Below are 14,744 nucleotides of genomic sequence, written 5' to 3'. Positions count from 1 at the left end.
CTGGACTTTTATCAAAACAACAATCACAGCCTCTACAAATTAATCGATACTGTCCTAGCAGGGCAATCCAATAATTCCTATGAGCATGGATAGTAATAAAAGGTGTTCTACTGGCCTGTGATCAGAAAATTCTACTTGACCTTTCTGGTGGGGTCCTGGCAAAGTAAAAAGTAAGCACCAATGCCACCTATTGTGCAGAAAATTGGCAGTGTTATTGGACTGCTAATTTGCTATTTTTTGTACTATTTCTTAGAAGGTTCTCCACCCTCCCTGCCCAGTCTAACTTTTTGGCAGCAGCCGTTGTTCTTGGGGAGTTGCAAATATCATGCATTCTTAGTCTACTTGGGTCACATTAACTATGATGTCATAAATGACATCACACATTATGTGTAGCAATTGATCTCCATTATCATGACTTGTAATACCATGGCTGCTCTAAGGAATTCTCATGTTGGATTATGGCATGCAATCAAACATTTAGAAAAGAAATTATATGAGTGGCAATTTTAATTCATGCATTACTACTTTCTATATACATTTGAAATATTTAGGGCTGCACATCAATTAATCATGATTAATCACAATTAAAATGTTTAATCACATAAAGCATTCCTCCCCCCCTCACATTTCCTTCTATACTCGTACAGTGGCAAATATAGACAGCAGAAGTAAATTCTCAGAACCGATATGTTTTAATTACTAAAATGAAAATCATTTTTCTTACCTTTGTTACCTGGTGATTTTATTTTTCTAATCATTTTGTTCAGTCTTTAAAATCACCAAGCAACAAAGATATGAAAAATGATTTATTTTCATTTTAGTAATTAAAACATGTCGGTTCTGAGAATTTACTTCTGCTGTCTATATTTGCCACTGTACGAGTATAGAAGGAAATGTGAGGGGGGATGCTTTATGCAATTATTCCCCCCCCCCCTTTTACAAAGCTGCATTAAGCTTTATCATCGCTGGCATGGAGGTATTAGCTCTGACGTTCATAGAATTGCTATGAGCATCAGCGCTAATTCCGCTGTGGCCGGTGATAAAAGAGCCTAACATGGCTTCATTAAAGGGGGGAGGGGTAAAAATTTTAATGTGATTAATCAAGGTGCAGTCCTAGGAATATTTCATGATATTGTAGAAGAATGTTCTGTGTAACAGGGTATCTGAGCCCAAATTGCACCACAATTAAGAGAGGCACAGAAAGCCCAGGTGGTCCTTCTCTGACCTAGGTTTTTCAAATCCAAACATTTGAGGGAGTTTCTCTGAAACAAGAGGAAAGTTCTAGAATGCATTGGAAAAAGAAGACGAGACAAAAATTGTCCAATGTAGGTTGAGTCATCTGGATTTTCTTGTTACTGCTTACAGCTAACTTCTTTCAGGGGGCTTCTATCATAGGTTATGGATGAGAGAAGCGTTCTGGAGACATGACAAATATTAAGGAGGTTTGAAGTGTTGGAAAGTGCTGCTTGATATAAAATATTACCATTCTTAATATTTCTGTTCCTATTTTCCTGTATCATGAATAAAATTCTCTGAACATGCTTGGTCCAAACCACTATACATAAAGCCCATCAGTCAAAGCTGCTTTTCATTTACTAGTAAGAAAAATGGGCTTTCCTTTAAATGTCTTTTCTCCTTAGCAACACACTCATTTATATGGTCTGGCTTTAGCTGAAAACTAATCTCTGAAGTATTTTTATGTTTTAAATTTCCTGGTTTGATAAACGCACCAAGCTCATTTGATGGATTTGATGTCCTAAATGAATCAGTCATACAGAAGACCTGCTTATAGCATGAGTAATAGAGCGACTGTAGCATATTAAATACCAGACACCTCTAATATTAGATTTCTACAGCTTAAAAATCTTCAAGACAATTTTCTTAGTTTGGTTATTTTTATATAAGGTATTTCAACACCTATCAGTCTACACCGTATTCCTGTACTATATGGTTTTGCATTTGTAAAACAGTAAAGCAAAAGCCAGGCTTTACAGATTAAAAACAGACAACTGAAAACTCTTGTGTCAGTTGATGGCACAGTTATAGTATCATATTCCTGTACAACAAAGGACACTGCACCTTTACTATAAAAATAATGCAGGTCTTAAATTTGAATACATTTATAATTTTGATGCTATTAAAAAAAAAAAAAATCCCATTTCATGTAGCATCTCTGCAGTTCCATAAAGAATACCCCTGAGGGACATTTAGGATTGTTCACCATAGAGCGAGAAGGAATGAAGTGAGCACTTGGTTAATTTCTGGGCATCTTTTTATAGTATTGAAATTTGCATGCTTCAGGCAGACAGATGCTCCGAGAAAGAAGTAATCTATCAGAGTCTAAAAATATTGCAGACAGACAGTACAATAAGATAAATGTAGAATGCACAGAAATGAATAGGGAATTTTGCTTATTTGTTCCAAATATTGTCCTGAACTTTACAGCTGCCTATGTTGGCAAGTACAATCAAACAACCTAGTCCCTTGGCCCCTGTGTCTGGAACATAGTCTCTCTCTGATAGCAGTTACAGCGACTTGCTCTTGGCAATAAAGAGTGGCTGGAGCAGAGACTGCTCAGAAATAAATCAAGATGCTTCACACTGCTCAGGCCAGGCTTACCACCTGTCCTCTAGGTCATACTCAACTAGTGAGGGAAGGAGTAAAACGCGGACCTCATGGACCTGATGGACCTGGCGGTTCTAAACCTGTACGGCCTTAAAAATCTGAGGTCCGTGTCGGTCCGTGTCCGTGTCGCTTGTAGTTTCTGTCGCTGACAGACCTTAATGAGATTTTAGCGCTGACGGATCCGTCTCAGCATAGGGAGGGAAAAGTGTTAGGATCCGTCAGCGCTAAAAAATCTCTTCGAGGTCTGTCAGAGCCAGAGACTAGTGCTGGAGTTTGGAGACTTCTTTTCCCCGCTCTCTTGGCTTCTGCTCTGCCGCTCCAGCACTAGTCTCTGGCTCTGACAGACCTCGAAGAGATTTTTTAGCACTGACGGATCCTAACACTTTTCCCTCCCTATGCTGAGATGGATCCGTCAGCGCTAAAATCTCATCAAGGTCTGTCAGCCACAGAAACTACAAGCGACACGGACACGGACCGACACGGACCTCAGATTTTTAAGGCCGTACGGGTTTAGATCCGCCAGGTCCGTCAGGTCCACGTTTTACCCCTTCCCAACTAGTGAGTCTGCCTTGGTTTTGTCAAAATGCCGCAGGGGCTTTTCAACAAGATGATATTTGGAATAGAGAACGACACGGTGACATATTTGTCCCCCGTCCCCGCAGGAACTCAATTTCTCCGCCCCCTCGAGTTTTCTCGCCGTCCCTGTCCCATTCCTGTAAGCTCTGCCTTAACCACACAAGCCTCGAAGCTTATGATTTTAAAGTGCTTGAGGCTTGTGCAGATGAGGACGGAGTTTGCAGGAATGGGGTAGGGACAGGAAAAAAGCTTGCTGGGATGGGACGGGAAAATGAGCTCCCGTGGGGACGGGGGAAAATTTTTCCCCGTGTCATTCTCTAATTTGGAAATCCAGGACAGACTCGCTTGTTCTGGGTGTGTCTGTAGCTCAGATAAAGGACTGTCACCTCCTCTAGGCACGTGCTATCCAGCTAGAAATATACAAAGATCTGACCAAATGATCAGTTTTGAAGGAACCAACAAGAGATGAACCCTGTCCTAGGTAAATCAAATGAAAATTATATCGTTATATCCTGATACCCAGCTGCCTCTGGCTTGGCAAAATACACAGCTGGCACAATTTCTAGGCAGCAGAAGCTCTGGTTAGCAGTCAGAATGATTACTTCATTTTTATATTGTCATAACAGCAAGACAGTAAACTTCTATTTATTTTATAGAGAGGGCAGAGCTTCTCATCTCAGCAAGATTCTTGCACAAAAAAATAAAAACCCAAAACATTTTCAAGGCCATTCCAGAGATGTCTCCTGCTAGGGGAACAGTTGCTGTCAGGACTATGTCAAAGCAGACATAACAATTCTTATTTTGGCATTTTTGAAGGGATTGTTATTTGAAAATAAACAGCAGTTGAGTTCTTCTAAAAACAACCAGAACATATGATTTTTGTTGTTATGGGTAAGTTCCAGGTCATGGGGCATTCTGTCTGGAATTTTTTTTTTTTATGTTCCGCATGTTCATCTTTCTGATGCAAGCAACATTACAAAGAACAGCACCCCATACTTAGACAGTATGTCACACCCTTTGTGGCTTTGCTGGAGCTATGAAAGAAGGGGAAAATATGCTTTGTAGATGCTGTTTTGGCTGCCCAGATTGAAGAAACGAGCTTTATAGCCAAGAACGAGGTACAAGTGAACACTGGGATTTAATGCTGATAATACACAGACAAGGGCTTCTCTGTGTCCCAAATAAAACCTAGTCCAGCTCAACTCAACATTTTATAATCAGTTATCAGGAGTATTGTTATGACAGAGAAGTAAGACATGGTAAACTGCGTTTCATTTCATACCTGATATGATTTGTAAGATATGACTGTTCTTCCCCTCCCCCCAAAAGATTCCAGGCTGACATTCTAATCTAATGATTATAGCACAGAGCTGTGAAACAGAGATCTCCACCACTTCTTCTGTGACTTGGAGTTATTTCACTTCTTTGTACTCAAATCAAAGCAATTAGCCCTTTGGGATTGGGAAAACACAATCTTCAGTCATTTTGCATGGCGTCAAATATACCAAAACACACTTTCACAAGAAAGATGCAAGAAATGTCATATACAACGTAAACAGTGCTGCTTTGGTTTAAATAGGATGTGTTTCAAAAAAAATGGAGGAAAAGCCTCAGACTGAAGCCCTCCCACCACCACAATGGTGGTCCAAGGTGGTTGGGTGATAACCTCATTGGCAAAAAACCTCCATTGCACTCCCAAAGTATAAAAACCTTAAGCAGGGCTGTCTATTCAAGGTGATAGAAGAAGATAAGTTGAAAGCATCTTTCTTCTATCACCTTGCATAGACAGCCCTGCTTAAGGTTTTTATACTTTGGGAGTGCAATGGAGGTTTTTTGCCAGTGAGGTTATCACCCAACCACCTTGGACCACCATTGTGGTGGTGGGAGGGCTTCAGTCTGAGGCTTTTCCTCCATTTTTTTTGAAACACATCCTATTTAAACCAAAGCAGCACTGTTTACATTGTATATGACATTTCTTGCAGCTTTCTTGTGAAAGTGTGTATTGGAACATTATTGAGTTTTCACATATCCGAGTTTATCTTGTCAAATATATCAAATACATGTTTAAACAGTGGCAGAACATGAATGTCACATTCCACAGAATAATTCACCATCTTGTTTTCAAAAATGCATCTAAAAAATTTCTGGTTAGAAGGCAATTTTTGCATATGGAGAAAGTTCTTCCTCATTCAAAATGACATCTCCAATAGTGAGCCTCTCCTTTGCTGACAAAATACAAGGGACATTTTTAAAGTAAGAATCATTTGCGTATATTAACAACCTAAGTAGGCACTTTGGATGTGAACATTAGCGGGAATATGTCGAGGCTTGTCTGTAACCCAGCCTATCAGTGCCAAGCTTTTCAGTGCAGCAGACATAGGTCTCCTTTTACTAAGGTGCACTAGCGTTTTTAGCACACGCACAAAATTACCGTGCACTAAACCGCGCAGTATGCTTCCAGAATAACACCAGCCCAATGCTGGCGTTAAGGTCTAGCGCGCATGGCAATTTAACGCTCGCTATTCTGCGCGTTAAGGCCCTAATGCACCTTAGTAAAAGGAGCCCACAGTTTCGCAGAGGTATTTCATTAACCGTGGCTATCATCAATCCCTCCAATTGTGAGGTGCGATCGATGATTCCTTTTTCAAATGTAAAGAACATTTGCCTAGCTGAAATCCATCGACAGCTAATTGAAGTGTATAGGAAGGTGTAATGAATGAGGCAAATGTATGGAAATGGTGTTGGTTTAACGAAGGGAGAACAAATGTGCACGATGAAGCACTGAAACTTCTGCAACACTTCTGCCGTGTTTCAAGTGACATGAGGATGCATGCTATCATGCAGCGGACACACTCCCTTAGTGAGCAGACCTTGCCGTCAGTTCTGCAAAGCTTGCCGTAACTTTTAAAGGTTTTGCAGTACCTTTGTGCATTTATGTCCTTTACAAGCTGAACTCTGGGGCAGCATGTCTCCTACTGGTGGGAGAGGTCTGCAGGTCCCCTCCGAGGGAAAGAAGCATGGGAGTTTCTTTCTCCTTAAATTCAGATTGGGAGGAGGGTGGGGCAGAGCCCTCGGGGCTGCAAAAGATTATCAGAGGTTTTCCCAAAAACAAGCAGATAGAACTTACCTTTGAGGCTGGAGGGGGAACCACGATCGGCTCCCTGCAGAGGCTGGCTGTACGCGGCAGCATGCTGTCTGGAGGTTGAAAACCCCAATCTGCTGTTTGCAGAGGCTGGCTTTATGCAGCAGCATGCAAAAACTCCGGGGGAGATCTCTCAGTCTGGAGGGCGAAAACCCCGATCTGCTGGCCGCAGAGGCTGGCTTTACGCGGCAGCATGCAGTGACTCCTGGAGAGATCTCTCGGTCTGGTGAGATTCCTATCGGCTGCCCTGCAGAGGCTGGCTGTAAGCGGCAACATGCAGGGACTCCTGGAGATATTTCTCTAGCGGGCCGAGTGCAGGCGGGGGATTAGCTGAGCCAGGGCATCCTGGAGGCTCCTTGCCACTGTAGCTTGTGGATCCCCTGCTGCTGCATTCCGATGAGGATGGCTGCTGGAGGAAGATTCTTGGGCCTCACTTCTCTTCATGAAGTCTCTCAGTGCCCTCTTTCTTAGCTTGCGTGCACGTGGTGACATGTGCGCACAATGCAAGCAACACGGAAACCTCGAGCGCCGGATCCAATCAGTGGGCGCACAATTCATGAGGATCGAGTGTTTTCATCCTCCTCCTGCATCCCAGTTGTTTCTTTAGATGATTCAGGCATCTTCAAGGTGATGAGTAGAAAAGTTGTAATGGAGAGCTGTAGAAAATCTGACCAATGGGAACGGGCGGAAACTAAAGACTGGGGATTAGGAGGAAGCAGGGGAAAATGGGTAGGGCTCGGGCATGCCAAGTGGGGCCCGGGCACTGCACGGGCTCAGAGAAAAAAAAAAAAATCTCTCTGAGCTATTGGAGAGCTTATCCGCAAATTGGGAGCTGTTGGGACAACAGCCATATGTGGCTGATTCATCCTGCTTGTCCTAGGAGAACTTCTGCAACACTTCTGCTGTGTTTCAAGTAACATGAGGATGCATGCTATCATGCAGCGAACACACTCCCTTAGTGAGCAGACCTTGCCGTCAGTTCTGTATAGCTTGCCCTAACTTTTAAAGGTTTTGCAGTACCTTTGTGCATTTATGGATTCTCCTTGAGGCAGAAAATCAATCAGGAGAATGCCTTTCCAGTTCCAAAACACCATTGCAGTTTCCAGTTCTTCGGTGATGACAAACGGTCGTCTGGATCTTGCTTCATCGTGCACATTTGGTCTCCCTTCATTAAACAACCAACACCATTTCCGTACATTTGCCTCATTCATTACACCTTCGCCATACCCTTCAATTAGCTGTCAATGAATTTCAGCTAGGCGAATGTTCTTTGCATTTAAAAAAAATGAATCACCGATCGCACCTCACAATTGGAGGGATTGATGATAGGCATGGTTAATGAAATACCTCTATGAAATTACATCTGATGCACTGAAAAGCTTGGCACCGATAGGCAGGGTTACAGACAAGTCTGGACATGTTCCCAGTAATGTTCCAGTCCAATGCACCTATTTAGCTTGTTAATATATGCAAATGATTCTTACTTTAAAAATGGCCCTCGTACATGTCATAGCTTATTTTCCAATACTAGTACAACCCAGATATGACAAAGGATTATATTTAAACAAAGCTCAACCACTGATGGGTTCTAAATATACATTATAAAAAGGATGTGAGTGAAATGTATACATAGTATCACAACCCGTCCACGGTAGAACATTGTGGAAGCAATTGTATAAATGGACACCTAGAATAGCACTTGTGCGCATTATTGGTACCAACCAATCAGCAGTAACAACACAGATATGCACTAGGTGGCATTCCATAAGAATGCCTAAGTGCTATAACATGTGACTACAAGGGATTTTACATACGGGCAGAGCATGGGTGGTCCATGAACTTCACCAAACAATGCGCACAACTTATACAATACTATGCCTCAACATATTGTCCAGAAAACCCTAAAGATGGAAAAACTGCAAATTGATGTTTTTCCCATGAATTTGATTGTGCTTGGTCAGAAAATACATTACAAACATTATTTAAAGCCCATCTTGGGGTTGTTCAAAGCCACTAATTACATAATGCTCCGTTTTGTTTTGTTTTTTAATTCGCGATTATTCGGGAGAACATCGCAGGGGAGGAGACATAGGCATCCTGGGACTGTCTGCCAAGTCTCTTCCCTGAAGAAGCCCTTTCTGGAAACGTCAATCGCTCATCCTAAACTTACTTGCTCCACTTCATCACTGACGCTGAAACCGTGGATTGAAGACAAAGTTTTATTTTATTTTTCTTTCCAGCTTATGATTTATCTTTAATCTTATCTATTGTTTTGCCTTTTGTCTTTGTTTTGTTCTATTTCTATCATTTAAATTTCTCCAGAATTCTACTGTTCAACGGCTCCCCCTTCTGCTTCTATTCCTTTCTCTCCTCTCTTCTACCTTCCAAAGTATTTAGATCAATGCTGTCTTGTTAAAATGTTTATTTTATTTTTATTTTTCCTCTAACTCTACTTTTCACTTCTCTATTACCCTCCAGGTACTTTAGTTAGATTGTGAGCCTTCGGGACAGTAAGGGAATTTTTCAAGTACCTTTCTTATTTCTAATCTTAATATATATTTTCTGTAAACCGCTTAGAACCTAACGGATGTAGCGGTATATAAGAAATAAATTACATTACATTACATTTTTGCTTTATGGAGCAAATTTCTTGGTATTATGGCTATAGCTTATGTTTTCACACTCTGCAGTGATATATTGATAAAAAGACATTTTGGGCTGGATTTGTAAATGACACTGTTATAGGCAGCTGCCTAAAAATGGCCACTGATTTTGGGTCAATCATGCAACGGCACAGTTTACAGAATTGCAGCTTTTGTCAAAGGTAAACACCAGAAATGTGGGCCAGGGTTTTTAAAGGCCTACATTTCTGGCTCCTACCTTTGATGAGAATCGAGTCTATGGAGGTGCCCTAGAATGCCTACAGTCATTTCCGGCATTAACCACGCCTACTTCAACCTTAGGCATTCTAAGACATAGAAACATAGAACATGACGGCAGAAAAGTGCCACGGCCCATCTAGACTGCCCACACTAATGGCACTTTGTCCGGGTTTTGAAAAGCTTTCCTTTGCGTAGGAGGGCATCCGCGCATGTATGGATATGACACGATGACATCACGCACACGCGGGCATGACATCATTGCGTCTCATCCGCACATGCGCAGATGTACTGCCCGATGAGAACAGGCAGCGGGGGAGGGGGGGGCAGGGATGAGTGGGACTGGGCGGGCCTGGGGGCAGGTCTAGGGGGTCTGGATTTTCCAGATGGAAAATCTGGTAACCCTAACTGACTTTGTCACTGGCTGTACAGTTATCAGTTTAACGCCTCACTCAGCTGTGTCGTTAACCACCTTCACTGTGTTGACAAACTGTTCAGCAGTATGGAAATTTGGATCTTTAGACCACCTGTCCACTGACTTTGCCAACCGTTCATTGGTAATACTGTGAAACAAGAAATGCGATTCAGGTCCAACCAGGTCTCCTAGTGATATGCTTTGGTTTACCTGCTTGAAAACTGTCTTGCTCCAACAAAACTGTTCATAAGAATTGCTGCTGCTGCTGGTTCAGACCAATGGTCCATCATGCCCAGCAGTCCGCTCATGCGGTGGCCCTTAGGTCAAAGACCGGTGCCCTGATTGAGTCTAACCTTACCTGCGCACGTTCCGATTCAACAGGAACTTGTCCAACCTTATCTTGAATCCCTGGAGGGTGTTTTCCCCTATAACAGCCTCCAGAAGAGCGTTCCAGATTTCTACCACTCTCTGGGTGAAGAACTTCCTTACGTTCGAATGGAATCTATCCCCTTTCAACTTTAGAGAGTGCCTTCTTGTTCTCCCTACCTTGGAGAGGGTGAACAACCTGTCTTTATCTACCAAGTCTATTCCCTTCATTATCTTGAATATTTCGATCATGTTCCCTCTGTCTCCTCTTTTCAAGGGAGAAGAGGCCCAGTTTCTATAATCTCTCACTGTACGGCAACTCCTCCAGCCCCTTAACCATTTTAGTCGGTCTTCTCTGGACCCTATCGAGTAGTACAATGTCCTTCTTCACGTAGGGCAACCAGTGCTGGGCGCAGTATTCCAGGTGGGGGCATACCATGGTCCGGTACAGCGGCATGATAACCTTGTCTGATCTGTTTGTGATCCCCTTCTTAATCATTTCTAGCATTCTGTTTGCCCTTTTCACCACCACCACACATTGTGCGGACGGGGTCATTGACTTGTCTACCAGTACTCCCAAGTCTCTTTCCTGGGGGATCTCTCCAAGTACTGCACCGGATATCCTGTATTCATGTATAAGATTTGTTACAGACATGCATCACCTTGCACTTATCCACGTTAAACTTTATTTGCCATGTTATGGCCCATTCCTCGAGCATGTTTATGTCACGTTGCAGGTCTTCGCAATCTTTCTGTATCTTCACTACTCTGAATAACTTTGTATCGTCCACAAATTTAATCACTTTGCTCGTCATACCAATTTCCAGGTCATTTATAAATATGTTGAAGAGAACGGGCCCGAGCACCGAACCCTGCGGCACTCCACTCGTGACACTTTTCCATTCCGAGTATTGTCCATTTACCCCCACTCTGTTTCCTATCCACTAATCAGTTTATAATGCACGTGAGTATTTCACCCTCAATTCCATGGCTTGCAATTTTTCGAAGCAGTCGTTCATGCTTGTCGAACACCTTTTGAAAATCCAGATTTACAATGTCGATTGGGTCACCCTTGTCTATCTGCCTATTTACTCCCTCGAAGAAGTGCAGTAAGTTCGTCATGCAAGATCTTCCTTTGCTAAAGCCGGGCTGGCTGGTCCTCAGATTGTGTCTATCAAGGTGATCAATGATGCGGTCCTTTATCAGCACCTCTATCATCTTTCCCGGTACTGAGGTTAGACTCACAGGTCTATAGTTTCCTGGATCCACCCCCCCCCCCCCCCCTTTTCTTGAAGATCGGCGTAATATTCGCCACTTTCCAATCTTCCGGAATCCTTCCTGATTTGATCGACAGATTGGCTATTAGTTGAAGCAGTTCAACTATAACCCCTTTCAATTCCTTGATTACCCTTGACTAGATGCCATCCGGTCCCAGGGATTTATCGTTTTTAAGCCTATCAATCTGCCTGCATACCTCTTCTAGACTGACCGTCAGCTCTGTCAGTTTCCCGTCTTTGTTTCCTGCATATAGCCTGTCAGCTTCTGGTATATTGTATATATCCTCTTCAGCAAATACAGATGCAAAAAAATGTGTTCAGTTTGTCGGCAATGGCTTTGTCCTTTAGTACTCCCTTTATTCCATGGTCATCCAACGATCCCACCGCTTCCTTCGCAGGTCGTTTCCCCTTAATATATCGAAAGAAGGCTTGAAGTGTTTTGCCTCCTTTGCACTGGTGTGTTCAACAGCTTTGAAGCCATGTTTAGCTATTAGCAAAGTATGTTAAATTTCTGTTATTTTCCACAATAAAGTGGTGATATTGAAGGTTCATTTAATAAAACACTGCTAGATTTTTTTGCATAAAATGTCTTTTTATCAATGTATCATTGCTGAGTGTGAAAACATAAGTTACAGCTGTAATACCAAGAAATCTGCTCCATTAAGCCAACATAACAGCAAATTAAGAAAAACGGAGCTTTATGTAATCAGCAATTGGATTGTTACGAGGTCAGTTTGTTTATGAAAAGATTAGCAGCCTATCTTTTCAATGGGCTTTAAAACATTTTTTTAAAGCTATTTTCTGATCACGCACAACCAAATTCATGGGAAAAACTTCAATTTGCAGTTTTCCCAACTTTAGGGTTTTTTTTGACAGCCCTAGTGCACCTAGACATGCCCACTTACACCAGCCATTGACTGGCATAAATGATTGCCACTAACTTATGGGCGCCGTCTCTGGCAGTGTTCAAGGCCCAGTTAAAAGCCTACCTCTTTGAGTGCTTTCAACTCCTAACTCCTTTCATCTTGGGTTCTGCATCCCCACCCCTATATGTAATGTCTGTCTGTCTGTCCAAGTTAGATTGTAAGCTCTTCTGAGCAGGGACTGCCTATAATTGTCAAAATGTACAGCACTGTGTACAGTGTTAAATAGTAGTATTCAATAACACTTATGCACAACTAAGTGCTATTATAAAACTGGCACCCAGCATGCCCCATTGTGGTGCCTAAATTTGAGGCACCCAGTTATAGAATTGCCCCTTGAGTGATTTCATTACATATGGAGTTGATTAATCTAACAAAATTGAACTACATAATATTAACAGAGAAAGAATAGATAGAGGTATACCTTGCTCTGTTCGTCTTGTTGACTGAGAAGTTGGAAGGGGAGGCAGTAGCACTGAAAACCTGCGTCTCTGCTGATGTATTGATCATTTTGTCACTAGTCATCTCAAGAAATGTCCCATTGATGCTGTATGATTCAAATCCCTCATTTTCATCATAGTCCAGGTACAGACTGTCTGCATGGGACTCCAAGGAATTGAGAGTCTCTCCTGAGGAGAAGAGGGTCTTTACGGTCACGTTCACAGACAGCTCTTTTGAGTCAGAAGTCTTGTCTGCCAATTTCTTCAAAATAGTGTTTGACTCAGATTCCTGTGGGACAAGCTTGGGTTTGGAGCTCTGATCTTCTCCTGTTATGACGTACGCATTGCTAGTTATGTTGCAACCTGTTTTCAAGAAAATAGAGGCTAAACAATAGTTTCTATGGATAAGGACTGGAAGTACTCGGTTCTCTTTATTTATTCGTAATAGTAAGTGGCATCGCTATTAGGTACAGTCTGAACTATAAAGCACTAAACTGCATTGTCTGGCTTCTCATTTCTGACTTCCAAGTTCCATGTAAAAGCTGCTACTTAAGACATACAGCATAATGCCTCATCTCAAGGACAAGGGTACAGTCCATCAGACCCTGAAAGATGCAGGTGACAAATGTTTCTTCATAGTAATCTACTTGGAAAATAAGACTTTGACAGAGAATCCTGCTGCAACCAAACAAAAATCACTACTAAAGTGTTACAGTGTGAAGAACAATAATAATAATTTTTAAAAAGTAGATGATTTGTGTATATGTAGGAAAGAACCTGACGTTTTTAGGATCTTCAAGATCATCTGAAATACTCAATATAGTAAAACCTTGCATGTATTAAATGTACAAAATTCATGTCAGTGCTCTGAGCGGGATCCTAAGGTTGATAACGAGAGCGGTGTTCAGGGAGTGCTATGCTCGAGTGCTTTATTGAGCTTATTGCACCCAGGTGCTGTTACAAAAAATTGGGGGCGTTCCCTCGCTTCTGTCTGAAGTGTGGCAGGGAACCTAATACTTTTGTTCACTCTTTCTGGGATTGCTGGACTATTCGTTCCTTTTGGGCGTCTATAATGCACTATATGCAATGCCTATTCTCATGTGCCCTCTCCGGTACAGTGGAGCAATTGGCTCTTGACCTGCCAGGAGCTTTCAGAGGTCTGCCCAAGAGGAGTCCCCTCTGGTGCCGTAAGGTGTCTCTTTGCCCGCAAATGTATCTTACAATCTTGGACTATATCCGAACCGCCGTCATTTGGGGGCTGGAGATCTTTGGTGCATACTTTGGCCTTGTGGGAGGCCTGTGAGACAATGGGCTGCCCTCGCAGACCTAATCGTTTTTTGCTCATTTGTGGTATTTGACTTCCCTATCCCCTCGAGGTCGTAGCCTCGTTCTGAATACTCTCTCTTAAGGAGTCTGCTGCATGTAGAGCTAGTGCTCGGGATCAGATGCTGCGTTTTCCTTTTTTTTTTTCCTCTAATAGTGAACAAACTATTAGGATAGCCCAGGGGCCACAAGAGTCTGGGCCTCTGGAGTGTCTGAGACATTTTGGTCGCCTTCTTTACTGACCTATTGGGTGGGGGAGAGGAGTTTTAGGTTTTGGTTGGATGGGACGGGTTCGGGTGGGTGGTATTCTCTTGGAAAATTGTGATTCGTTGATTATTGTTCGTTTTGGAATATATTGGCTGTATTTGCTGTCTTCATTAATAATAAAAACAGATTTGAACACAAATGTACAAAATTCAAGTATACCTTTGAAAGTTTTGCTTTTTGTCTCACAGTCCATTTCTTCGGTCTTCTCGTATACCTCATTGGTTTCTTGGCCATCGCTCAAGTCAATGTCTTCCGAGCTGCCCTTCCCTCTTAACCCCTGATTCTCTGGAACTGCTGTCCCTTTTGAGATCTTTCCAAAAAATGTGGTGTTCTGCAGCATGAAGTCTTCAAGCTCCTTGCTCTCTTCACTTTCAGAAAAGGTGTAATGGATTGGTGGGGTGTACTTAGTGTGGGGCTTCCTCAGAATTGTGTATTCAAATGTAATGGAGGGAGTCTTACCATTTTGGTTCCATACCTAAGACAAGACAAATTCAGAGTTTTTTTTGTTCTT

General features: G+C 42.3%; 1 protein-coding gene across 4 annotated transcripts in view; it reads right to left on the bottom strand.

Moving 5' to 3' along the window:
- ADAMTSL2 (ADAMTS like 2) overlaps positions 1–14,744 on the bottom strand; it is an 83,381-nt gene that overhangs the window by 34,806 nt on the left and 33,831 nt on the right. For all 4 annotated transcript variants that reach the window (XM_033961067.1, XM_033961069.1, XM_033961068.1 and 1 more), the window contains 2 exons: positions 14,393–14,708; positions 12,628–13,006 (listed from right to left, as the gene is read on the bottom strand). In XM_033961067.1, the coding sequence (XP_033816958.1) occupies positions 12,628–13,006; positions 14,393–14,708 (695 nt within the window). The remainder of the gene's footprint in view (positions 1–12,627; positions 13,007–14,392; positions 14,709–14,744) is intronic.

Source organism: Geotrypetes seraphini, chromosome 10, assembly GCF_902459505.1.
Source record: "Geotrypetes seraphini chromosome 10, aGeoSer1.1, whole genome shotgun sequence".
Taxonomy (NCBI): Eukaryota; Metazoa; Chordata; class Amphibia; order Gymnophiona; family Dermophiidae; genus Geotrypetes; species Geotrypetes seraphini.
The sequence above is the reverse complement of the archived record's forward strand: the minus strand, read 5'-3'. Positions and strand labels throughout refer to the sequence as shown.